The sequence below is a fragment of the Xenopus tropicalis genome, chromosome 4, assembly GCF_000004195.4.
Source record: "Xenopus tropicalis strain Nigerian chromosome 4, UCB_Xtro_10.0, whole genome shotgun sequence".
NCBI classification, from domain to species: Eukaryota; Metazoa; Chordata; class Amphibia; order Anura; family Pipidae; genus Xenopus; species Xenopus tropicalis.
Genome location: NC_030680.2, coordinates 101,559,414 through 101,586,702, shown reverse-complemented (window position 1 = coordinate 101,586,702; position 27,289 = coordinate 101,559,414). Strand labels below are relative to the sequence as shown.

The 27,289-nt window shown below is 41.8% G+C and overlaps 1 protein-coding gene across 2 annotated transcripts in view; it reads right to left on the bottom strand.

Moving 5' to 3' along the window:
• slc44a3 (solute carrier family 44 member 3) overlaps window positions 1-18,415 on the bottom strand; it is a 37,543-nt gene extending 19,128 nt beyond the window's left edge. Inside the window, exons 1-8 of one of the 2 annotated variants that reach the window (XM_018093614.2) lie at window positions 17,953-18,415; window positions 17,581-17,684; window positions 12,293-12,394; window positions 10,966-11,108; window positions 7,883-8,019; window positions 7,119-7,212; window positions 5,127-5,296; window positions 2,311-2,400 (exon numbers count right to left, since the gene is read on the bottom strand). In XM_018093614.2, the coding sequence (XP_017949103.1) occupies window positions 2,311-2,400; window positions 5,127-5,296; window positions 7,119-7,212; window positions 7,883-8,019; window positions 10,966-11,108; window positions 12,293-12,394; window positions 17,581-17,604 (760 nt within the window). In that variant the 5' untranslated portion in view covers window positions 17,605-17,684; window positions 17,953-18,415. Of the gene's footprint in view, window positions 1-2,310; window positions 2,401-5,126; window positions 5,297-7,118; window positions 7,213-7,882; window positions 8,020-10,965; window positions 11,109-12,292; window positions 12,395-17,580 lie in introns of both variants that reach the window. The other variant, XM_018093613.2, reaches the window with a different exon arrangement.
• Window positions 18,416-27,289: the final 8,874 nt, after the last annotated feature.

The following is a 27,289-nucleotide window of genomic DNA, read 5'->3' as shown; positions in this document are numbered from 1 at the left end:
GAACTGGTCAAAAGGGATGACTTTGACGCAGTTGGCCAGCTTGAAGTATATTGCAATATATGGACAAACAATCCCTGTTTTGCTTAAAGGGAAGGGCATTTCTTAGTAGCTTAAATGCACCGAATGTCTTAATGTTCTATATATTGATAATGGGTGAGTGCAGAGGATCTCTTGTTGTTGTTTCTATGTATTTCGTGGTCACAACCTCATTGCACCCCCGCCTAATGGTTTAAAATTTAGTGGTTGAGCACAACTTTCCCTTTTTTTGCTATATATATATATATATATATATATCAGTCCTGATGGTGTCTGCACTCCAAGGCTTTTAGTATTCTGTGGGGTGCACAGCCAAAATCTGAGTATTTAGCATGAAATAATCCATGGCCGGCACACCCTTAAAATTCAAAAAAATTTTTTATTGAAAACTCATTGTTTAAAAACCAACGTTTCGGTCCTCTTGCAAAGAATCGGCACTCACCAGTATCGGGCACAGGCTGGGTGCTGACAAAAATAATACATCAAACTCAACAGTAGAAAGCACTCACAGCTACAGCATCAATCAGGTCAGTGATTTATTTCAGCATACCATCTACGCGTTTCGATCACCACAGGATCGTCATCAGGATGCATCCTGATGACGATCCTGTGGTGATCGAAACGCGTAGATGGTATGCTGAAATAAATCACTGACCTGATTGATGCTGTAGCTGTGAGTGCTTTCTACTGTTGAGTTTGATATATATATATATATATATAGACAGACAGAGTACCGCACACAAAGGGACTTTGTAGAGAAAACAAAAATATTTATTGAAAAAAATCCGACGTTTCGAGCACCAAACTGTGCTCTTCCTCAGGGACAAACCAGGTTTGTCCCTGAGGAAGAGCACAGTTTGGTGCTCGAAACGTCGGATTTTTTTCAATAAATATTTTTGTTTTCTCTACAAAGTCCCTTTGTGTGCGGTACTCTGTCTGTCTATATATATATATATATATATATATATCAAACTCAACAGTAGAAATTGTTTGACCAGCACCAAGGGCATTTGCTTTATTTAGAGGGTGTGCTCCTCTTTTGTTTTTGTATATATATATATATATATATATATATAGCTTTAAGTAGGAACGCACCAAATCCAGAATTCGGTTCGGGATTTGGTCTTTTTCAGAAGGATATAAACAAGGAAGCTGAACATTTTTCACATGTGTGGATTTCATTTTACATTTGCATATGTGCATATGCAAATTAGGATTCAGTTCAGCATTCAGCCGAATCTTTCACAAAGGATTCAGGGTTCAGCCGGATCCTAAAATAGTGGCTTTGGTGCATCCCTAACTTTAAGGGCACAGGCACTTGGGGAGATTAGTTGCCCATGATACATCTTCACTACTACTAATCTCCCTGAAATGCCTTCCCACCGGCAAGAATGTGAATCGCCAGTGGGATATTTGTCCCAATAGCTCGGGTATGTAGTGGAATATTTTTTTAAGAAATCTTTCTGAATTAAAGCAGGAGTTGCATCTCACAGAGGAAATAGAAGCCCTCCATGAGTCCTGTGTGTTTTTAGTATCTGGTGCAGTATTGTGCAGGCTGAGAAAATGCTACACTGATTGTTGTTATGGCATTGTTTATGTTAGCTCTGGGGACCAAAGAACATCTATGGCTTTACACTTTCTAGAATGAGTGGAGACAGATTCATAGTGCATAGTAATTTAGGTTGAAAAAAGACACACGCCCATCAAGTTCAACCTTAATGACCATATATTACTAACTACTAGTTGATCCAGAGGAAAGCAAAACATCCTTCTGAAGCCTCTCTAATTTGCCTCTGAAGGGGGAAAAAATCATTCCTGACTCCAAGATGGCAATCGGACCAGTCCCTGGATCCCTGTGCTTTCTATTTCATCAGATTTATCCACCCTCCCTATGTATTTGCTTTTGAAGATTTCACCTTCCTTTACAACAGGACTGATAGAATGGCTACATTATCCTTAGTTTTAATCCCTCTTGTCTACCAATTTTAGTTTTTATCACATTAATGCAATAACAACCTTTTTTTGTACCCTACTGATGTTTGTTTTTCCTTTCTCCCTAGCTGATCTCTGCATCAACACACTTTATATAATGTCTTATAGTTATATATCTGCATGTTTTTTTTTTAAAAAACCCATGCATAAGACTTTTTGGCCCCTGTTCATTGCCAACTATTCACAGCATCTGTTTTGAGTAAATAAACTTGTCACAACAAAATCGGGTTCATCGTGTTTCTGTTTTTTTCTCAACATCCAACTCAACATTCACATACTTACACAGCAAACCGAAGATAAGAAGGGTTAGGAAAATGTGAACCAGAAGTGTGCTGATGAATAGAAATGTTAAGACCATTATTACCGACAAACCTGTTGAAAGAAGCAAAAAGACAACATATTTTATTTTTAAAGTCTCAAGAGTATGTATTAACAAGGATTTCAGCGTAACCATATTTAATGCATTGACATTTAAAGACTGCCAACTATTTTAGTTTGATGTAGCAGCTTTTTACCTTTACCATACTAGATGCAGTAGCAAAACTTTTAAAGCATACATTCTGGCTGGCTATACATGGGCCAATCCTCGTAGGTATGCAACAAAATGGGCAACAAGCTAAAAAGCTGGATACTGTATGAAGGATCATATTTCATAATAACTTCTATTGTTATGATTGTTTGAGTAGATAGACTGGACAATCGGAACAGGAAGCTATGAACTAGAGCTGCATCTTCCCCACCTGCCAATGCACCATACACTGACAGAAATGGCAGATAGGATTTTCCAGCTTGCCCAATTCCCAAACCAACTGATATCCAGAGTACATGGATATAAGCTGGAGATTTGTTGTTGGTAGACAGCAAAAATGTTAGGCTGAGCATCCCACATTACTGCAGACTGATTTTTTCTTAGTTTACAGTAACAGGGCTTTGAGAATAAAAGCAAGAGCTTTTTTGTGCAGTATGTTCATTCTTCTACAGCAAATACCTCTCCATGCTCAAGTAGCACATTGATTTCTGTCTCCATACTGGTATAGCATTCCCTAGACACCAGTCTCTGCATGCGCATATTATGCATAAGAATGCATCCATAAGAACATGGGATAGTGTACAAGGGAAATATTTTATGTTTATACATTTACTTATGTTCACATACATACCCTTGTGCACAATCCACCAGACCGATTTCCAGCAGTTGCTCTAAACACATTCATAGATGAAAACTTTGGGGGTCATATATCACCACTGGGAAAATGTTACCCTATGGTAACCAAATTCACGCAGCTGGCTGACAAAAGCCAATCTTACTGGGTTAATTCAATGTTTAAATGATTTTTCAGTAGACTTAAGGTATAGAGGTCCAAATTCTAGCAATATCCCTTATCTGGAAAACCCCAGGTCTCAAACATTCTGGATATCATGTCCCCTACCTGTACAACTATCTTGTCTGGCCTATCATTTCAGTAGAGCTAAAGCAATAGAAAAGGTAGGCCAAAAAAAGAAAGTTTTAATTATACTGCAAACTGTAGCAAAGCTTAATATAACAATTAAAAAAACTTAATGGAGCAGAAAAGCCATAGAAAAAAGTCTATAAAAAACAGAAGTGTGTTTGGATCACTAGAGTTAGATGCCAGAGTAGGTGAGACATATCTCTATAGAATATAAGTGGTCAGAACAAAATTGATGCCTACACAACACTCCCACTGGACATGCCATATAAACTATTACTGGATGTGAGCGAAGCAGTTAGATTAATTTTAAATAACACAGGCCCCACTGGGCCAGGACAACAGCTAGCAAGCACTCCTCTTCTATTCATTCTTCCTTTCACCTGCTTCCTTGGCTGGGTTATTTCACCCCAGCAACCTTATTGTTTGGGTGGGGTCAGCCAATCAGGGCTGACTCTGCCCTGTATAAGCCAGCCCTTCTTACATTCTGTGCCTGAGCATTGCGCTGATTACCTTAGCACTGTGGCACATCACTGGCTCTTGTTCCCTTGCTTTAGCTCCTGTTTGTTCCTGGTCAGTCCTGTTCTTGCCTGGTTCTCTTTATCCACTCCGCCCTGCTCTTGCCTGTCCCAGATCCTTTGCCCGCTCTGCCTCATTCCTGCCTGTCCCTGATTCTCTTTCGTATCCATCCCTGCTCGTGTCACTCCTTCCTTTTCCTGGTTCTTCACCCTCTACACCCCAAATCTGTCTAGCCTGCTCCTATCTTCAGGGACCCAGTTTCTGTACCAATATCAGTCTTTGCCTTAAGGACTCTTGCAATTTTGGTTTTCTAAATTTTCCAATCTCAATCTCTACACTCATTAATGCTGTTAATTAATGTCCTGTTGCTGGTGGAAAGCCCTCCGCATCGCTTCGGTAATCCAAAATCATGCAAAGTTTCCTTCTTCAGTCAACTTCGGAAAATAAACCGAATGCAAAGGGCTTTCCACTGATGGTCGCATGAAAGATTGAAAATCGACACCTTGTGTGGCCACCTTTACACTAAAAATCCTACAGCAAAGCAAACATTGGTTTACAGATAATATAGGATCTCAGTCCACTATGGCCTGAACACATTGCTATAAAGACATAACAGCTGCTTTGTGAGAGAAAAGTAGATCGTTTCACTATACTTCCCTATACATGGTGACCACTATATTGTTTTAAGTAAGAAATACAAACATTATTTTTGATGATAATTTTCCCTTTTCTTTGATCTGTCAGGCAGGAAAGAATTCTTTAAAGGGCACATATCATCCACTAAATTATTTCCCCCACCAGAGGTGCGGGCTTATAGAGCCTGCTCTCTGGTAGAGGTAAACAATTGTTTTTTCAACAAAAATGCCCCCGCGAAGCCTAGGCCTACTGTGTGCCACAACTTTCGTTAATTATGCACGTGTTTGACATCACACCTATGCGCATAATGAGCACGCCAGGGGAAGCCTAGTTGTAGTGCTCACAGAGGGCATTTATTTTGTATTAGCCTGCACCTCAAGTGGGTGAACTAGTTTTTGGGTGATAGGTGTCTCACCTTTAAAAAAAAATGCTGTTTAAGTGAATGGTGTAATGATGTTATACGAGTCTTACTAAACATTATTTTCATTGCCTTACCTACTGCAAGAATGCTCAGTCCAATTACATTGTCTTTACCAGCCATAATTCCACTGAGAATACGATGAAAAAAGTCAACCTCATTGACAACATTTATAAGAACAGATGCAAAACGGGAGTAACAATCAGGGTTCTGAGGAACACAGCGATTGAACAGCGGAAATGACTTGCTATGAAAACATAAAAAGTAAATACACATTTATATTTTAGAATGCATTTAGAATATTTGCATTTTCTCCCTTAATTCCACCATAACCGCAGACATACTGCAACTTGATGGCAATGCACCAGAATTTAGCATCTGTTTTTTTAAACAGCACACAACTTTGAAGGCACGCATTTTACCCTGCACTGGTGATGGAATGGTGTCACTTTTAGCCACTAGTAGCGGTATTAACAGTTAATTCAATTGCTGTTATTAATGCAACTTGCTAAAAGAACCCTGGAATTATTAGCAGTACCAGGTTTACAGTTATTTTAGGGTTCCCTTTTGTCACCGTGCACAATTGCACGTGTAGGCTGAAGGGGTGCACTGGCGCTTGATTCAAGTTGCAAAGAAGCATGTATTGGCATTAGTACTTTTATAAATAGAATCACTGTGCACTGAATTTTGCATCCAAATAAGAGCTCTGCACTTGTGCTCACATTCGTAAAAGATGCTTACTATTCTCTATCAGGAAGCAATTAACATGAATGGGAGTAGTTAAGCCCTGTGCCCTTTCCCTCTAGGGATTCTTTTTAAGGCTGATGTTCCACAGAGCAGTTCAGTTGCCCACCAGCTATCGTGGGTGACTAACTGCTCTAAAATGCCTCTCCACTGGAGACAATAGCAGACGCCAGTGGAAAGCCCTTAGCACTGTTTTGGTTTTCTGAAGTCACTCAAGGTTGCCTGCCGGAGGAAACTTTGCACAACTTCAGAATTGCAAAGCAATGGCCTTTCCACCAGTGACTCCTATTGTTGCCAGTGGAAAGGCATTTTCGAAGGGTTAGTCATGTGCAATAGCTGAGATCTATTGCGGGCAACTGAACCGCTCTGTGTGACATCAACCTAAAGGAGAAGGAAAGGCATTTTGGCATTTTACTTATTTAATAGATTAGTCACAATAGTGCAAGCTAGAACCCTATATTTATTCTGCAGAATGCTTTACCATACCTGAGTAAACAGCCATAGACACTCTGTTTGTTTAAGATAGCAGCTGCCATTTTAGCTTGGTCTGACTTCTCTTCTCTGCCCGCACACTGCTTCTGGAGCAGCTCTAAACTCAGAATATACAGCAGAGAGGGGAGAGGAAGAGAGATGAGATGGGAGGGGGAAAGAGGAGAATGGAGGGGAAGAGAGAGGAGCAAACTCGTGTGTGTCCTGAAAATTTTTTTTTCTGAGTGCAGGAAGTCTGATACAGAAGATCATATATACAGAATAAAAGGAAGGAAATGTGGTGTTTCTTTTCACGGAGGAGAAGAGAAGCAGTTCTGTAAGTGCTTATGGCTTATTGACCTTTCAGATAATGCTTACTTAGTTTTTACTTTTCCTTCTCCTTTAAGAGGAAGGACAGTGGATCGCTGCGCATCTCTGAACATATCTGACAGGCAGGATGAGAACAGAATTTTTTTTTTCCGAGATGGTTACACTATATTTATTGATTAATACATTTATGCATTGTGAGAATGTAACCATTATAAGAACCGGAGTGGGACTTTCAAGTTTTTGACAAACTCTAAGAAGTACAAGGGACAGCGAGGCACTGAGCGTCTCTTCTACATTGGGTAGGCAGGGACAGAATTCTGCCATATCAAATTCTAGCTGATTTGATACGGCCACTGCTAAAGCTATTAACCTATAATATTAGTAATTTCAATAAGCCCCCATTTTTGCATGTAAGGATTCAGCTTGCTGTTCTTAATCTTAAACTACACCACACATGCAAATATCCCATAACTACATAACATTCATACATAACTACTAAACAAATTCCATATTTTGTTAATCCTTACCTTGAAGGGACTGGGAGTACAGGACACCACTCCAAAGCCTTTGTGTGTGTTGTATATTCAGTGTAGTTCAATTTATAAACACATAGATAAGAACCTGCGTAATAAAATATAACATCCCACTGAGCATGGTCTAAAAAGTTTTTTTTTTCAAAAAGTCACAATCTATTTGGCATTGTAAAATTCCGATTGATAGCTATAGGTTATAGCTCTGATGGAACAGCCCCAATCCTGTCCAGTGTAACAAGGAATGTGTCATTGTTGCTTTAAGTAGCTCTACTATAGTTTATACAAATAAGTAAACCTAAACTGATGCTACACAGAGCTGATTTGTGGCCTGCAGAAAAATGCAGGCTGAGAATCAGCCCCTCTGTGGCATCAGTCTCCTACCTTGCCTGCACCTGGACTGGGAGCAGGCAGACGCGGCAAAGAAATGCAAGAGTTCAGATTTCAGAGCCTATATCCTCCTTGTTTGCCTGCACCCAGGTCCACACAATGGTTCCAGGAGCTGGCAAGGTAGGAGACTGATGCCACAGAGGGGCTAATTCTCAATCTGTTTTTTTCTGCAGGCCAAGAATCAACCCCATGTGGCACCAGGCATAAAGTGTTATTGCACAGACATATACCTAGATAGCATCTTAACTGCAAACTAGTTTGGCATCAGGAACCTGTGAAAATAGTTCCAAGAGAAGTGGAGCTGCAGCCTATTGCCTTGGCATGCATATTTAACAGTTTTGTACAATTCAAGAAAACTGCATTCAACTTACCATTGTTTTTAGCAAAGAATTGCACTTCATGTAAAGTATTTAGCTGTTCCTGAGGACAATCTGACACGCACAGAGCAACTGAATTGATTTTTAAGTTTCTGATCTCCAAATTGCAAGAATCCAAAAAGAAAACATGTCTGTCAAAAATAATAATCTTTTTAATATTCATATTTACTAGACAACGGACCAATGAAATAATTAAAATACTTTATTCTGAGAATACTTCTATTCTGAAGATCCTTCAGTGGGCCAGTTAACTGTATACTTTATGTATATGGTACTCTATTTATACCCTATACATACCTGTAACATATTGGCTCTAAATCTATATGTTTCTTTGCAAGTGTTTTGTGGCCACCCTGTTCCTGTTTTTTGGATTCCTTCTCTGTAACTTCCATGTCAGTACAGATGGGCAGTATTGCCCCTCCTTGACAAGGACCTATAACATAGCCCAGTGCTGTTGAACTTCTGTGGTAAAAATGGCCAGAATTTTACTGGGCTATATGGTGGAGGGCCGATAATGCAAGCCTGTTTTGACCACTCCCCTTTTTTATATCATACCCACCTCAATCCACAACCATGTTATCACAAGAGCTTTAAAGGAGAAGGAAAGGCAAAGTCACTTGGGGGTGCCAAAACGAAGCCGGAAGGAGGAAGCGCATCGCTACAGGTACCCCGGGCTGGTGCTGTTTTCTCCTAACAGGGGCACCAGCCTGGGGTACGAGGTAAGCAATTAAAGTCACTTGGGGGTGCCTAACATTTTAGCACCCCCAAGTGACTTAGCCTTTCTTTCTCCTTTAAAGACCATGCCCAGATTATGGCACACACAGGCAGCATAGGACAGGCAGAGTATGGCACCCACAGGGAGCACAGGGCAGGCAGAGTATGGCACACACAGGCAGCATAGGGCTGGCAGAGAATGGCACGCACAGGCAACATAGGGCCGGCAGAGTATGGCACACACAGGCAGGGTAGGGCGCGCAGAGTATGGCTCACACAGGCAGCATAGTGTAGGCACAATATGGCACACACATGCAGGGTAGGGCAGGCAGAGTATGTCACACACAGGCAGCATAGGGCAGGCAGAGTATGGCACATACAGGCAAGATAGAGCAGGCAGAGTATGGCACACACAGGCAGCATAGGGCAGGCAGAGTATGGCAGACAGAGTATGGCACACACAGGCAGCATAGGGCAGGCAGAGTATGGTACCCACAGGGAGCATAGGGCAGGCAGAGTATGGCACGCACAGGCAGCATAGGGCAGGCAGAGTATGGTACCCACAGGGAGCATAGGGCAGGCAGAGTATGGCACGCACAGGCAGCATATGGCAGACAGAGTATACAGAAGGCAGTAGAGAGGGAAACCTATTGTGTCTATGTAAGTAACTGATCATGAACAGTTTGTACTGCAGTCAGGGGTGGGCCAAGCCGGCCGGGCACCCACCCCGTGCTTTGGCACGCATGAGCACTCGAGCGCGGGGGGGGTGCGCGATGCGAGGGGTTATTGCCCCCGCCACTAAAGACAAGCGGCTGGGGCAATGGCAAAGAAGGAGGACTAGGGGTAGGCAGCAGAGGCTCCTGCCTGGCACCCCCTAATCGTTGCGCCCTAGGCAGCTGCCTCTTCTGCCTACCCCTAGTTCCGGCCCTGACTGCAGCACATACAGTGATACAATGCCAGGTGATCTGAGGATCTCAGGTGTGAAGAGTGGAACGTGGGTGTTTACAGTCTGAGTCGAACAATGCAGGAGATTACAGGTGTGAACAATGCAGGGATTTACAGCTGTTAACAATACAGTTGTTTGCAGTCTGAATCTGAGGTGTGAACAATGCAGGGGGCCATTTAATCTCAGAGGGATGATTCCCAGGTAATAGAGAAGAATTTACCTAATGTTAGACATTAATGCAGGGGCGGGCATACCCATGGTCCTAGCCCTGTGCTAAAATAGCCCCATCTGTCATATGCCTAACTATTTACAAAATTTAAACTGGTACTTATTGGAAAGAAATACAGGTGTGTTTATCAACTGGTAACAGACAAAAGTGCCATAGGTATGGATTGGGGCTAGTGATAACAAAACCTGAATCCGGTGAGTAGGTGATTCCTCAGTATCCATGTGTGTCCAAAATGCTGGTGAGTCTGCATGCTAATTAGTAAATTAAATCCCTCAGCTAAAAGCTATCAGTGCTCTTGCTGGAGTTTCTGTCCTGTCCTGTTGACTAGCCACTGCTACCTGGTAAGGCACATGTACTCTTCTGTGGCTCTTTGCAATTGCTGTTTGTTATCTGTGTCTCTGTGCAGACAGTGTGTATTTGTGCTCTTTATTACACAAGGTACTTCCACTGGTTGGGGTTGCATTGCTGTAGCAGTATGGCACCTCTTTCCTTTCTCAGAATGAGTCTGCACCTATGAAGCATCCTTTTTCTGGGGTTCTGACTGGAGTTTTCATCCTGCCAATGCCATCTAGTAAAGTGTATGGGTTCCTCTAGGGCACTTTGGTATTGCTGTTTTTATATCTTTTTTTATTTGTGAGCCTGAGGCCTCTGTGCAGACACAGCTGGTATGTTTGCCCATTATTACGTGTGCTTCCAAGTCTGGCTGGGGGATTGTACTGCTGTAGCAGTATTTTACCACCTTATTTTCCCTATTAAAGGAGATGGAAAGGAGATGGAAAGTCACATGGGGGTGCCAAAATGTTAGGCACCCCCTAATGAAATTTCCAATCTGGTGGGCTTAGGTGTGAGTACAATTGTAGTTCAACTACTTCTACTGAGTTTTGTTGGTTGCATGGTCCTTATCCTCTTTAAATTATGTACTGGCAGGCATTTACTCCTTAGATCCTTTACGTTCTTGCATAGTGAGTTCAATTTTTATCTTACTGGCCCTCTAACACTGAAGAACACATTTTATCACTCTAGTTATTCTAAAACAGGATTGTATGCCAGGAACAAAACAAAAGTTAATTGTCCAGTATCAGAAAAAAAAAATGATCTAACATGGTGCTGATAATGTGTAAATATGGGAGGAGAGAAAAAATGCATATCAAAAAATTTTTTTAAAGATTTTTTGACAAATGCACTTACTTCCGGTATGTCATGTCTTGTCCTGAAAAAGGTGCATTTGGAATGGGAGAGTTTCTTCTCCCACAGACGTTTCCATAACTATCATAGCCAAACACAAGTCTCTCTGCAGCTCCAGCTACCAGGGCATATCCTGCTATGAACACCTGTAAAAACAGAACTCAATTCTGTAAAGCAGCCAAAGTGTGACTACTAAATGGAGGGGCTCAAGCAGTAAATAACTTATGAAAGTGTGGTGTGTTCGCTCTACTGCTCACATGAAAGGGGAAGAAACAATTGATTGGTTACTGATAACTGCTTATTTGTACCAATGGCAAGCAATGATTTTTTTTCCCACTATGGATTACTCCCCCAAAAACATCAGTTGTACAAAAGGGGTGTATTTATTAACATTAGAGACAAACATCAATGGTGATGTTGCCCATAGCAACTAATCAGCAATTAGAGTTGAACAGTTACCTATAGGTTTAAAACAAAAGAAAAGATCTGATTGGTTGCTATTGGCAACTTTTCAGTTCGTCTTCAGTTTTTATTTTTATCGTTTCTGATTTATTTGCTTTCCTCTTCTGACACCTTCCAATCACTAAACCCCACAACCAAAAAACTATTGGTCAGTGAGGCTACAATTTCATTGTTATTGTTGCTTTTATTACTTTTCCTTCTATTCATACCCACTCCTATTCATATTTGAGTTTAGCATTTAAACCACTGCCTGGTTCCTGTATGTATGTATATCTTTATTTATAAAGCGCTACTTATGTACGCAGCGCTGTACAGTAGTTCCTAGGGTAATTTGAACCATAGCAACCATAGAACTGTTAAAATCCCAACCAGAAGAGTTGCTAAATAAAATGCTAAATAGGCCAAGGTGTCCAATGAAAAGGTCGGCCATCTAAGCAATGTTACCCAGGGATTGTGCAACATATAAACAAAATTCACTGTCTTTACACAGATACATTGTTCCCAAGAAATCATAGTGCTTCCTTCAAAAATCACAATTTTCTCTGAAATTAAATTATCACAAGCAAAAGTTGCCTACATGTTATAAGGATAAGGGAAGACAAAGCATTGTTAAATTTTACACAACTATGTTAAATATTTAAAAATATTACTTGGATATTTCACATCATGAAGTGAAATGTGAGCTACTTCACAATCCACCATGAAAGTCAGTCGTTCACTGGCTAGCAATGTCATTTTCTGTGCACACAACATTCATATTCAGTTAAAAGATAATAATAAGACAGTCTGGTACAACACATACAAGAAGTTTGGTACAACAGATACAAGAACTTAAGCATAGCTTGTGAACTATGAATAGAATACTCACCAAACCAGACCAGAAAACAAAAAATAAAACCAACCATGGGATATCTGTACACTTTCGATAAATTAAAGGTCTCCACTGTCTTTGTCTGGAAACCTCAGACACCTGAAAGAAGGATTTTGCATTTTTATCTTTTCATAAAACATTTACTATTGTATTGTTTTCTAAAATGCATATTTTAGTTGATTTCAGAAGACTCCTAAAGTTTCTTAGTCTAGTGCTAAGATAACCTATGTTTCCTTATAAACTGAGCTCAAATGAAGCTTAAAGGAGAAGGAAAAGGTAAGTTACTTGGGGGTGCCCAAATATTAGGCACTCCACAGTGACTTTAATCGCTTACCTTGTACCCCGGGCTGGTGCCCCTGATAGGAGAAAACAGCACCAGCCCGGGGTACCTGCAGGGATCGCTTCCTTCTTCCTCTTCCTTCTGCCGGTGAAATCCCTGGGCCGGTGCATGAACAGTAGAGTGAAAAGCTGACTTTCTTGTTAAAGTTCTTTCTTTTTACTCAACTGCGCATGCACAAGCGTGAGAAGCAGGAAGAAGGAAGCGCTCGCTGCTACCCCGGGCTGGTGCTGTATATATAAGGGGGCACTATAAGGGGCACTAGCCCGAGGTAAAAGGTAAGCAATTTAAGTCACTTGGGGTGCCTAATATTTGGGCACCCCCAAGTAACTTACCTTTCTTACAATAAAATTATTGCTTTTAATTACTTGACTACTGGAGTCTACTGTTTAATTCAACAGTGATTTGAAAAATATACAATAAAGTACAAGTTTACATGTCTAGTGACTTGAAGGCTTAAGCTGGCCTTTAAATCTTAAACTTTAGAGATTCTAGCTATATTTAGAAGAAAAAATGTAAACTTCTGTACTCAAAAGCAAAGCAGAGATAACAATTAAAAGCAGTTTTAAAATACATTTTATGATTTATATTTTTAGTTATAGAAAGAAGTGGAAATAACAAACTAAAAATATATATATATATAAAAATGGAAGTTCTGGCATATCTATTTAAAAGTTATAGCTGTCTCCTGCTACAGTATGCCCTACATATAATGGTTTATGTACGAAAAAAGGGAGCAATGCAAAGGGGAAAACTGCATCTATCCGAAAATTTACAGTGGGTTTGGGGAGCACTCAAAGGCTAAATAAAGTGACAGTTAAGTAAAATGGAATGCACTTGATCTGACAAAATTACAAACACAGACCCCCTGTCATAAGTTGAATTATGCAATTCACTCTCACACTGAGGCAACCAAAATAACTTGCACACAAATTGCCTTCTACATAGATTGCATTCAAACGTAAAACAACACGGGCTCTAAATCCAGACAGCTTAAATGGTTTTAGAGCAGTAACAATTCATTCCATATTAAACAATATGTTAGAATGTTTCTTTAACAGAGGACACTTGGCAGTCTGTCCAGAGCAGATTAACAAATTGATTGCTTGCCAAAAACTATATATTTGAGCCAAGATGATGACTGGTCTGTGCTGGTTCCATCCTTGCTGGTAAGTGCCTGTGTGAGTACAGCATGATAGGGAAGAAAGGGCTGCATTTCCCTCTAAATTCCCCTGCAGTGTAACGCAGAGTGAAATGTCTGTCTGTACAAGGTCTAATTCTGATGTTAATTCATAGTACACATGAAGAATCTTGTAGCTGGTCTTTGTGATTTCTCTGTATATTTATGACTTGTTCACATTTGCAAATTCCTTGCTGCACTCATATTCTGAACCTTTCAGAACTGCCTTTATTCCAGTTCCCCTATGACTTTATTCCAAGAGTCCCCTATGAACTCTTTAGCTTGACTTTTGTATAGAACTATATATTTCCCCCTTTTCTTCTACCTCTTTTCTAATTCACTGTGTGTTTGCATTGCAAGGCCATTGATGGTGCTGCTATTTTTCCCTTTTGCCGCCTAAATAAACCTCTGCCATGTACTGAGCAATAGTTTACAACTTATGTAAGCCTCTTGCTCAGCTACACCAAAATAGGTTATCTCCTAAACATCAGCATTTCACTGGCAAGAGACTAAAAATGAATTCCTCTCATTAGTCATCTGCAGCAGAGGGCTACATGCCTTTTATAATATGGCAACTCTTTCTACTGCAATTTACCCTATACGGCTGCTTCAAAAACAGCTATTCGCTTAAAGATAAGAAACCTAAAATATGGGATAAAGTAATTCCATTGTAGCTTAATTATAGTTAATTGGTTTATACCTGGACTATGGTGATGATTTAATATGGAAGACATTTCTAAAATCGATGCAAATGCAGCCATTTTTTTTTTTTTTTTTGCTAAATTCCATTTTGAATTAAGCACAATGGCCGAAATATAGTAGAAAATACTATTTTTTTTTCTTTAATGAATAGTTACAATTTGTGGGAAACTGGTATTATTATGGTTTTTTTTATGGTTTTTTTATTATGGTTTTTTAATTTACTATTATGGTTTTTTTCAATCTGTGCAATTAGGTATGCCTGTTTAATAGAACAATACATTTATTTTTGGGAGTTCAGTGTTAATGTAGTATTCCTATATAAGCCAAACAGTTATTTTCCTTAAATGAAATCAGTTTCCAACTGAGTAAAAAGAGCTTGTAAGAAAAGCATCTGTATACATTTAGAAAATACATGCTATTAACCTCTGTAGAGGTTAAAGACCGCGCTGGATACTGAAGGAATTATTCAAAAGACAAAAACCTGCTAAAATAATTTAACCATTTAAATTAGGGCTGCACTGAACCCCCGAATCCAAGTTAAGGGATTCGGCCGACTACAGATAAGGATTTGGAAGGGTTAAAAGTAAAAAAAAATGTTACACTTCCGTGTTTATGCGGCAACATTAGCCCTTTCAAATTCGATTCGGCTAGGACCCGATTCGGATTCAATTTGGCCGAATCCGAACCCTGCCGCAAAAAGACTGAATACTGAACCGAATCCTGGATTCGGTGAATCCCTAATTTAAATAGTGTTTAGTGTAATATTTCCATAGTAAATTTTTGTATCCGTTTTTGTCTTTATTGTAAAGAAATGGACAGCAACAATCACAAGGGATAATTACTGTTTACTTATTGCCTATGTTCCCATGGATATCCAGCGTATGCAGACATATCCCAGCTTTGTCAGCTACCCAATACTAATGGAGTTATACATCTATAGGACACCTAGATTTGGGCACCCATACCCAGGCTTTCTTTGTTGTGAGTGTTTCTAGCATTATCTACAGTCTAAGTCAGAGCTGATTCCAAAAGTATTAAAATTGTTTCTAAATTTAGAATTTAGCAAAGCGGATCCAAAAAGTAGTAATTTGTGCCAATGGTGTGTCTAGGGTTCAGGTTGCTCTCCTGCAAACAAACATGGGGGCCTCCTTCCCACTCAAAGGACTAATGACTTCCCAACACCTCAAAAAGTGCAATAGAGAAATAATGATCTGCTTGCTCTTTTACCTGTAATGATTTGTGCATAAACCCACTTTTATTAAAGGTACCTGCATCAATATGTGCTCTTTGCAATTCTGTATAGTCGAGATTGGCGCTGCTCAGTCTGGCTTCTGTTCTGAATCAGGTGCTGCTGCACCTTTTGATGAATGGGAACTCTGGAGCTACTACCACCTCCTAACTTGGTGGTTACTCCAGAGTAACCCTTGCACCCTGTGGCGATTGCTGCAGTGTAGTTACAGCAAATAATAGGGCACCCAAGTCATTTGCACACCAGAAATTACTTAAAAATATTTCATGCAACTGCACCTGATTTACACCAGGCACAGTGCAATTGCATCAGATTCAAGGCCCCTTTGCCTCCACAATGATGATAAAATTCTTTGGAAAAAAAAATGCATTGTGGGATAAAAACAATTTTGATTGTACTTTAAATTGCACCAAACGCTCCCTAAACTTGTGGACATAAATGAGCCCTAGTATTGCACATGATGACTTGTGACTGACAGAAATGGTATCTGCCTGTCACTACACAATGGTGGATTTCAGCCATTAGCCAATCAAAATTTCCTGGGACAAATGAAATGCTGATATACTTTGATCGCAATATATATGTTTAAACTCATTCAGTGTAGCTGTCCATGGAAATGAGTTTGTGCCTTTATTATGCAGGGGGCCAAGCTAAGCACCCAATAAAATTTGGGAGTGGCACAACCTTGTCAGTCTGTGCCCTCGGCTCAGTAAGGGGCAAGGCTCTCTAGTCACAGGGATGCCCCTCGGCTCAGTAAGGGGCAAGGCTCTCTAGTCACAGGGATGCCCCTCGGCTCAGTAAGGGGCAAGGCTCTCTAGTCACAGGGATGCCCCTCGGCTCAGTAAGGGGCAAGGCTCTCTAGTCACAGGGATGTCCCTCGGCTCAGTAAGGGGCAAGGCTCTCTAGTCACAGGGATGCCCCTCGGCTCAGTAAGGGGCAAGGCTCTCTAGTCACAGGGATGCCCCTCGGCTCAGTAAGGGGCAAGGCTCTCTAGTCACAGGGATGTCCCTCGGCTCAGTAAGGGGCAAGGCTCTCTAGTCACAGGGATGCCCCTCGGCTCAGTAAGGGGCAAGGCTCTCTAGTCACAGGGATGTCCCTCGGCTCAGTAAGGGGCAAGGCTCTCTAGTCACAGGGATGCCCCTCGGCTCAGTAAGGGGCAAGGCTCTCTAGTCACAGGGATGCCCCTCGGCTCAGTAAGGGGCAAGGCTCTCTAGTCACAGGGATGCCCCTCGGCTCAGTAAGGGGCAAGGCTCTCTAGTCACAGGGATGCCCCTCGGCTCAGTAAGGGGCAAGGCTCTCTAGTCACAGGGATGCCCCTCGGCTCAGTAAGGGGCAAGGCTCTCTAGTCACAGGGATGCCCCTCGGCTCAGTAAGGGGCAAGGCTCTCTAGTCACAGGGATGCCCCTCGGCTCAGTAAGGGGCAAGGCTCTCAAGTCACAGGGATGCCCCTCGGCTCAGTAAGGTGTCTTTCAGCCCAGTACATAAAGCTAAGCACCCAATTACGTTTGAGAGAGGCACAACCATGTCATTCTGGGCACTCACCTCGGTAAGGTGTAAAGCTCTCTAGTCAAACGGATGTCACTCAGCTTTGACAAGTTTGCATGTGACTAGGGAGCCATTTACAGCTTTTCCCACGCTGCGCCGGAGCAGCCAAATGCTGGCATGCCACACGGTGGTGCAAAAGCTTACAGCTCAGCTCAGCTTGTTTCGCCCCTGGGTACAGAGACTGACTCTCCAGTTAAGCACAAACTGTACTACCTGACAGTAGAACGCTACCATAGGGCACAGACTTGTGACTGCCAGGCGCTACACATTACCTGATACTCCCCACAGCAGCGCATCCTGAGGGCTTGTCAGGCCTCCGCGATTCCCTCACCGACCTCCAGACACAGGTACAACATGGTCGTATACAACACGGCACCTAGGGAGCAGTTAATGAATAGCTCAAGTCCAATGGCAAAGTGACGGGAGTGCGTTTGTGAGTTCCGGTATCGCCGCAAGTTTCTCCGACTGCACCTAAACCTGCACAGCCAGACATAGGTACCAAAGCTCTGGGGCTTAGATTATGACTCTCCCGGGCAGTATTCAAGGCCGCTTTATTAAAAAGTGCATTGGCCCAGTGCCCACCAAATCACTGCCCACTGTGTCTGTATTTACAAACTGTAGACTTTCCCCCTAATGTCTGTCACCTTTCCCAGTTCCTCATTGGTCACAAAGTCTTCAGTCAGAAGCGCAGCAACACAGAACAGCTTCCATCAAGCAGGCAAGCAGCGCTCATTAATCAGCGAACTGTTATCTTTTCCTCCTTTCCTCTCGGCTCCTCCCCCGTCCCTTACAACTTTGCAGTTACTGAAGTTAGAGGAGGAGGCGGGCATTTCTCCTTAACCCATTCACTGTACACAGGTACAGAGACGTACATAAAGGCTGCTGCAATACCACAAAGTAAACTCTGCCCTTCCCAGTGTCCTGTTTGATATTCTTGTAGCTACTACCAGGAGTGAAGGAGGTGTGCTCCTAGGGAAAAATCATCAAGTCCTGGCGTAATCATAAACACTGTAACGTCGTCCCGCCAGGTGAATAGTTCCTGCCTCGAATATGCATTCAAGCAAAGCACATACATACCCGGCTCCCCCACCCCACAGTAGGCAGGGCGGCACCCTCACAGGCGCACATACCCGGCTCCCCCACCCCACGGTAGGCAGGGCGGCACCCTCACATACCCGGCTCCCCCACCCCACAGTAGGCAGGGCGGCACCCTCACATACCCGGCTCCCCCACCCCACAGTAGGCAGGGCGGCACCCTCACATACCCAGCTCCCCCACCCCACGGTAGGCAGGGCGGCACCCTCACAGGCGCACATACCCGGCTCCCCCACCCCACGGTAGGCAGGGCGGCACCCTCACATACCCGCCTCACAGGCGCGACCTCCTGGCACTCAAACACACTGAGCTGTTGCTAAATATACACTCAGGGAGGTAGTGTCACAGCTCAGCCAAAATACTCCAGTAATATACACTGGCCCTGCTCTGCTAACATTCTCGCACTGCCCATACAGAGTGTAAGCTCTATGGGGCAGAGACCTCCATCCTCTTGTGTCTTTGTCTCTTAACATTGCAACTGTATCTTGTATTTATTGTTATGTAACACTTGTTTGGCTTAATAGGGGTATTATACCAGGCTAGTTGGACATTAGAGCATGTGTTACATGCAACCCCTTTTCCCAGGATGGGCCTCTGCTAAGTGGGAGCTATGTCAGGGGCTATAGGATTGTTGCTGAACTACAACTCACACTGGTTTTGTGCAATAGATCAAAGTAATAGGACGCCAGGAGCTCTTGCAGATGAACTAGATGCAGAATTATTGGACAAGGCACATACAGAATAGTGCAACAGGGTATATACTCACAGCCACAGCAGTATAGGAATTGGTCACAATGGATTACAGCAGATGTGACACTTTAGGAACAGAATATCCCACTTGGAGGATGCACAGGGGATTAGCTGATACCTGAGATGAAGACCTTTCAGTAGGGAGTGTTCCGGCCGACTGTGGTCCAGGGGCGAGCGCCTAACGTGGTACCTGGCGTCTAAAAACCGGTCCCTAAAGAACGACAACAGAGCCGGGGTAGGCTAAACCCTTTTACAACTCCTGGATGGGGCTATTAACTGCCCTTGCTAATTAAACTATCTGAACTCACCACTCCTAGAGGGTGCTATTACATAGGACTGACTGGGCTGGCTTATTCTCATTCACAGGCCCTGTCCCCGACTTATCACTAGGGTATGAGGTCCCCTAGGGTAAAAATGGCTTCTGGGCCTATGTCCGGTCCAGGCTCAATTGGAGCTCTGCCTAGTACACAGCATGCAGTCAAAAAAGGAAGACACTCCTCCTTGCAAGACACTGTATAGTCCCCAAGGGGAGTGGTCAACCTGGGCTAAACCTATTAGGAGTAGCTTAATAACTGTAACAGTACAGATATCAAAAGTAGGGATATGAAGCCATAGGGCACTTAACCCTATTAGTCCCTACATTATTATCTTAATAACCCCCTGTTTGCATTAATGTATTCTACTGTACAGTGCTGCGTACATAAGTAGCGCTTTATAAATAAAGATATACATACATACATACATACTGCTGTACTTCTATCATTCTAGAGACTAATAACCACCATGTATGAGTTGTTCTACTGATGTAGTGCAATTAACTTCTCTAGATCTTATAGTTGTTCTAGTATGATTTTTTTGTCATAGATGTTTTCTTACAAAATACTCAAAGGGGGATATTTCCAGTTATCTTGATTTGCAAACGCATAATCTGACCCTGTCTCTGGATAAATGTTTTACTCATGCCAAAGGTTGTTAAATGTATTCTCAGCATAATAACTGAAAGCAGCAAGCTGATGTAAGTATTGGGAATTAAGTATTCATCACAACATTTGAGAACTCCACCTTTCTGTTCACTTCTATAGAACTTAGGGGTTTTCTTTCTGTCAAATACACAAAAAAGTGAAAAAGAGAGAATTTGCATGTTCAGGTTACAAACAGCGTTTATACATGTGTTTGGACTTGATTATTCTTTGCCTAAAATGAATTAGGAAGCCAAGATCTGTCCCTATTATATATCATGAGGATCTATTTTTCACACCTTAGAACCCTATTCTGTAGACTAGTTAGTCCAGGGCAAAGAGACCAAAAGTGCCTCCCATATAACTCAACCTCCTAAACCTTTATTAAGGCTGTGACAAACGGGGAGATCAGTCGATACGCGACAAGTCTCCCTTGTCGCAGGCGACTAATCTCCCCAAAATGCCATCCCACCGGTGAGAATGTAAATTCTCGGTGGGACGGCATACACAGTGAGTTGCCGAAATTGTCGAAGTTGCCTTGAGAGGAAACTTTGGTGATTTCAGAGCCGCATATGCCATCCCACCGGCAAATTACATTCTCGCCGGTGGGATGGCACTTCGGGGAGATTAGTCACCCGCGACATGGGAGATTTGTTGCGCAGTGACTAATCTCCCCGTCTGTCACAGCCCTTAGAATACACAGTAAGTGGCAGCCTGAGAGAAAAAGTACACTGCTTACTGTTATGCCAGAACAGTATTTTTCTGGCATGTCCAGAGTTAAACCTGGCAACATTTGGCTTTGGGTCCACAAGAGACCCTTAATTAATTAAATATGCAACAAGGGACTGTGGGAAGGTGATACACTTATCTTGGTTAGAAGACAATTCGGAGCCAGACCATCTGGGTGGGGAAACTGGGGTAATTGGCTTCTTTGAACTGCAGGGGGTGCAGCTATGAGGAAAATATGGATTATAAAAAGGTATCCATATCTCTCCTTTGCTTTAGGGTTCACATCCTCATAAATCACATATTGGTTATGAGGAGGTCACATGCTTTCTAATGATACCAAAGAGGGACAGCCTATACCCACCAGTTTGGAGGGATAGTTTTGTGGGACTGGACCGTGAGGCACCCCTCATGTTTGATATCATTCTGATCACCCACATATGGACTAAAGCAAGCCCATATTTTCATAATAATATTGGATACTGGCAAGTGCCAATATTATATGACAAGAAACTGGCCTGAGAATTGCAGCCCTCTACAGGGGGTCACAAAGGACACTCCCTCCTCATGCATACGGTAATGAGGAAGTGTCCCAGCAGGGGATAAAAGGTCAAAAGACCCTCTTACTACAGCTCATACCTGAGGTCCCAATTCTGTTGGGGGGGTGTGCCCAGGTTTACAAACTCTTGCCTCAGGAGGACACAAAGGAATTACTGTGTTTTATTCCCTTTTATTTTATTTACTGTTTGTAATGTTATGTGTATGTCTCTTTTTGTAATATCTTTTTATATGCACTGTTTGCTTTTGTAATATTAAATGTAAAATGTAATAAGTTATGTCCTTTGGCTCTGAAACTCACGTGCTTGTATGAATGCTTGGGCCTAATGTATGAACCTCTTGTCTGTGTGTTAAGGGAAAGTTGTCTGTGTAAATTCTAAATAACTAGTTGGCTGCTAGCATTAGAGTGTGTTTGACTGTAATTTAACCCTTTGGCTGCTAGAGTGCTTTTTGAATTAGTGGAATCTAACCTTAACTACAGTGAGAGAGAGTGTGTGATACGTTTGTTTATTAGGAAATAGTACCTGTTGTAGAGATATTCAGATTAGGTTTCTATCGCCTGTTAATGATAGATGGTGGCAGCGAATAATTTTTTGGGGCAGTGGTGTGTTTGGGGGTGTAATCCCTTGTCTCCTTGTCCCAATGTCACATGCATCGGAGAGTGGCATGTTTGTGACACTTACAGTAGTCATAAATTCTGCTTTACTTTGCTGGAGTACAATTGACCACATTTAATAAATTATCATTGAATCTTCTGCCTCAAGCAAACCCCTAATTATTTGGGGGCAATCTCAAACTCAAAAAAGTTCAATACATATATATTTATACATATATATATACCAACATTTTGTTAAAAAACATGGGGGTATAGTTAAGAAAAGTACAGTGTATTTACTGTAATATGGAGAATAGGCAAACAGGAGCATAGGGGGGTTATGTCAATAATTGTTTGCTTGGAAGGGAGCACAGATTTATTTATGAGTTAAATACATTATGCTTCAAGGCTGAATGACAACATCAAGTTGGCACCATTCGTAAACAGTTAATTGTGTTTATCACACATAAATGTGGGAGTTGTGGTGGCTTCACCTTTAAGAAATGCACCCATTAGAAGAAGGTGGTTAAATTCAGGCAATACGCAGTGTTAAAAAATGTTTTTATGTTAAGCGCCTGAGGAAGCTTTTTTAAGTAAAATGTGTAGCACTAAAGAGTTAAAAAAGTAATTAGCCTTAGTACTCCTAAATTAAAGTGCACCTGTCAATGAAATTGCTTCCCCCACCAGAGGTAGGGTTGGGGGAACAGCCCCCTGCAGGCGCATGTTCCTTTGCGCACAAACGCATAATTAGTGGGGCTCTCCAATCACTCATTATGTGCATGCTTGTGACATAGGAGTGATGGATGCGACTCGCCCGCCTATATCACACACATAATGGCCACGTTGTGGCACTCCTTAAAGGAACAGTAACACCAAAAAATGAAAGTGTATAAAAGTAACTAAAATATAATGTGCTGCTACCCTGAACTGGTAAAAGTTGTGTGTTTACTTCAGAAAGTCTACTATAATTTATATAAATAAGTTGCTGTGTAGTATGGGGGCAGCCATTCAAAGGAGAAAAGGCACAGGCACATAGCAGATAACAGATAAAACACTATTGTATGCTACAGAACTTATCCGTTATCTGCTATGTAACCTGTGCCTTTTCTCCTTTTTTCCAGCTTGAATGGCTGCCCCCGTGACTACACAGCAGCTTATTATATAAATTATAGTAGTGTTACTGTAGCAAACACACCAGTTTTACCAGTGCAGGGCAACAGTGCATTATATTTTTATTACTTTAAAGTTCTTTTATTTTTTGGTGCTACTGTTCCTTTAAGCACATGTCTGTGCCACAACATGGCTGCCCACCTCGGGAGCTCCCTCCCTGCGCAGGCAGCCTAGCGTGTAATAGAAGCCAGCTTAGGCATGTTACTTCTGATAATTGTGGGGTAGGGCCAAAACAGAATGACTTTGGAAAAATGTATCCGTTTTTCAACAGCTAGCCAAGCATGTCTTTGTGCATACATACTACTCAGTTGCTACTCAGTAAGGGATAGTGAGTTCTGTATCCTATGAATAATTCCCAATTACTTAGCTTTGCATGAGCACACAAGCTAGCATGACATTTTAAAAAGCAGTTTTGGAAAGCACTTGTGCTGGTACAATTATGTAATTGCTATTTATGTTATTTCTATTATGGTACCAGCCACAGCAGATTGTCAGTAGGATATGCTTTTGCCTTCACTGATCCTGTCAAACATTCTTTATTTGTGACGGTTAACTCGCTCTTGTTATTTTACTTGAATAACTCTTGCTATTTTCATTTATTGGCAGAATGACAAACCTAATACTAAGCAAGAACACAATGCTGTCTGGAATGTGCAATACAAGCTTCTATACTTCTTCAACAACAACCTCATGGGTAGTAAGTGGGTGGGTACTGTTAGGAAGGGATGGGTACAGGCATAACCTCTCCTTGTGGCTGTTGACACTAAAGTCACATATTTATTTACATGTAACCTTCCCTTTACTGATATTGTTTCTTGCAGTACCTGGAGGGTCACATGTCTCAAATCTTATGAAGGATCATGGGAGAAGTATTTTAGATACTGCAAGAGTCTCAGGATTTCTGACATAGAGTTTCTACATAACACAATCTAGTTAACAAAAAAAAGTTGGGATACTGTGTAAAATTTAAATAAAAAGAGAATAGGATGATTTGCAAATCTTTTAAAGCCTATATTCAATTGCAGATATTAAATAGGCAACTTATCAAATGTTAAAACTGAGAAATGTTATTGTTTTTTGAAAAATATATGCTCATTTTGAATTTCATGCCAGCAACACATTTTTGGGACCCCTATTCCCTCTTTATTTACATTTTATACCTTTTTTGGAAGGGTGGATGTATGTCACATGCAGTGTAAGGCTTATTTACATTGTAAATCATGTTGGAACATAGTTATCCTATTTGCACATTTTTCATTATGCAGGCCTATGCCAAAAAGAAAAAAGAAAAACATATGTAATGTTATGAGAAGTATACAAAAAAAAAGTCATTAGTGGAACAAAATTATCATGATTCATTTGGTGAGCAGTGAGCATGGATCAGCTCTACAGATAAAAAAAAAAACAGGTGTAGAGATATCAAGCAACCAATCCTTTCTGAGCACAAGTGAGGAAAGAAGCTGCGAATGAGACAATTATCTGTGTAAATCTACAGAAATAAATACAAATCAAGTCTTTGGTAGGTTTTTCATCAACAGTGAGGCCTCTGCGATTCCCTCATCAAATCTCTGGGAGGCGGGACAGACCATTTTATACAGGTCCAGGCAAGGGACCTGTAACACAGAATGTTTGGGACCTGGTGTTTTCTGGATAAGAGGCCTTTCCATAATGTGGATCACCATAATTTTAGTCTACTAAAAATCAATTAAACATAAAATAAACCAATATACTCTTTTATTACTACAGAGAAAATCATTTTTCTAAAAAGTGTAATTATTTGATTAAAGTGGAATCTAGGGAGATGGCCTTCATTTAATTCAGAGCTCTCTGGATTACAGGTTTCCAGATCCATGTACACAGCAACCTGTATATAGCAAAATTAATGTTATTATTTTTATTATGAAGTGCCAGCATATTATGTTTAGGCAGTATTTTAACAATCTGCCTCCCACAGCTGTGCATGAACCCATCCATTAAGATACCAACTTTAAACATAAAAAAAAAATTTCACTTACTGATCTTACTAAGCAATAAGCAGTGCCATACACCTGGCTGGCAAAGGCCCAATTCAAATTCTGCCTTCTATTTAAGCAAAGACACCTTCAATCCAACCAAACTCCAATCCTCCAAATCTTCCTTCTAAAGTAACTGAAGTCCTTGACATCATTGTTTTAGACCTCTACAATAAAGTCAAGTTTTATAGTGGATCAAGGAGTGTGTGCCAGTTTTTCTACAATATAGTCTTCAGGCAGTTATTAATGTTGCTTATATTTTGGCATCCCTAGTTGCTTAGCTACAACCAGCATACCCATCAGAGGTTGGGAGGATGGATGGTGCCAAATACAGGGAAATGCTGCAACCTGTTTGCAGGGCTGCCATCAGAAATCACATGGCCCTTTACAACAACATTTTTTCCTTCCCCCAGGGCCACTCCTCCAATGCCCCCTCCCATCAGTACAAAGGACACACAGACATGAGACATTGGTAGCCAGCAGTGCCCCCCTAATACATTGGTAGCCAGCCCAGCAGTACCCCCTAATACATTGGTAGCCAGCCCAGCAGTCCTCCCTAATACATTGGTAGCCAGCCCAGCAGTCCCCCCTAATACATTGGTGGCCAGCCAAGCAGTGTAACCTAATACATTGGTAGCCAGCCCAGCAGTGCCCCCATATACATTGGTAGCCAGCCCAGCAGTGCCCCCTGATACATTGGTAGCCAGCCCAGCAGTCCCCCCAATACACTGGTAGCCAGCCCAGCAGTGCCCCTAATACATTGGTAGCCAGCCCAGCAGTGCCCCCCTAATACATTGGTAGCCAGCTCAGCTGTGCCCCCTTAATACATTGGTAGCCAGCCTAGCAGTGCCCCCCTAATACATTGTTTGCCAGCCCAGCGGTGCCCCCTAATACATTGATAGCCAGCCCAGCATTGCCCCAATACATTGGTAGCCAGCCCAGCGGTCCCCCCCTCATACATTGATAGCCAGCCCAGCAGTGCCCCTAATACATTGGTAGCCAGCCAAGCAGTGCCCCCCTAATACATTGGTAGCAATCCCAGCAGTGCCCCCTAATACATTGGTAGCCAGCCCAGCAGTGCCCCCTCATACAGTGGTAGCCAGCCCAGCAGATTGCAGGTTTTAAGTTCTCTTGAGAGTCATGTATTGCAAGCACAGCGCTAGCTTATTGCTATTGCTTGTGTGCTAGCTGTCTTTCACTCTGGCATGTCCACCAGTGCTTTGCTTGGCATGTTCACTATGGTGATTAAAAGAGAGGAGGAATTGGTCAAGGATCTTTTTGTTAAACCCACTGATAGGAACACATTATTGCATTATGATTCATTCCACCCCATGCAGACAAGGAGGTCACTTCCTAAATCCCAATTTGTTTGGGTGAAGAGGACTGTTTCAAATAAGAGGGTATCGACAACACGACTGGACGAGATGGAGGCAAAGTTTTTGCAGAGAGGATATCCAGCAACTCTCCTTAAGCAACAACGGTTAAGTGTTGAGGGTGGTGACCTTCCTCATCAGCCTGGGGTTGGTTTGAAACGTATCCCCTTCATTTCCAAATATAGTACCATCAGCCAAGAGGTGACACAAATTATTTGTAAACATTGGGGACTATTGAAAGATGGTTTTCAGGACTTTCCCCTTATGTCATATAAAAATAGTAAAACCATTGGAATGCTATTGGTGAAGCCAGATTTAGGGGGGTCGGTAGGTGAACAGAGCTTTTTGCAAGAAAAAGTGGGACATTCCCATGTCGGTCCTGCAATTGCTGTTAGAATTGTTTAAAAGGTTTATCACCCATGCAAGGGCAGACCCATTAAGATCAAGGATTATTACATGTGTATGTCCTCTTTTGTGGTATTTTGCCGGAAAGGGTCATGTGGTTTAGTAGCTTAAATTCCAAGTAGTGGATAGTGTGCCTAAACTTCGACGGGGTGGTGATCAGGCAAAAGCATTGCTTAGTAAGGAAGCAATGTGGCTTCGCCGGCTACAGATTCTGGAACCTCATGGTCTTAATCGGGAATATGACCTACACTCCAAAATCCAATAACCTGTTTTTAATATTTGGTACTTTTGTTTTTATTCTTTATTCTTTTTATTCTTACAGATACTGTTTGACAAAA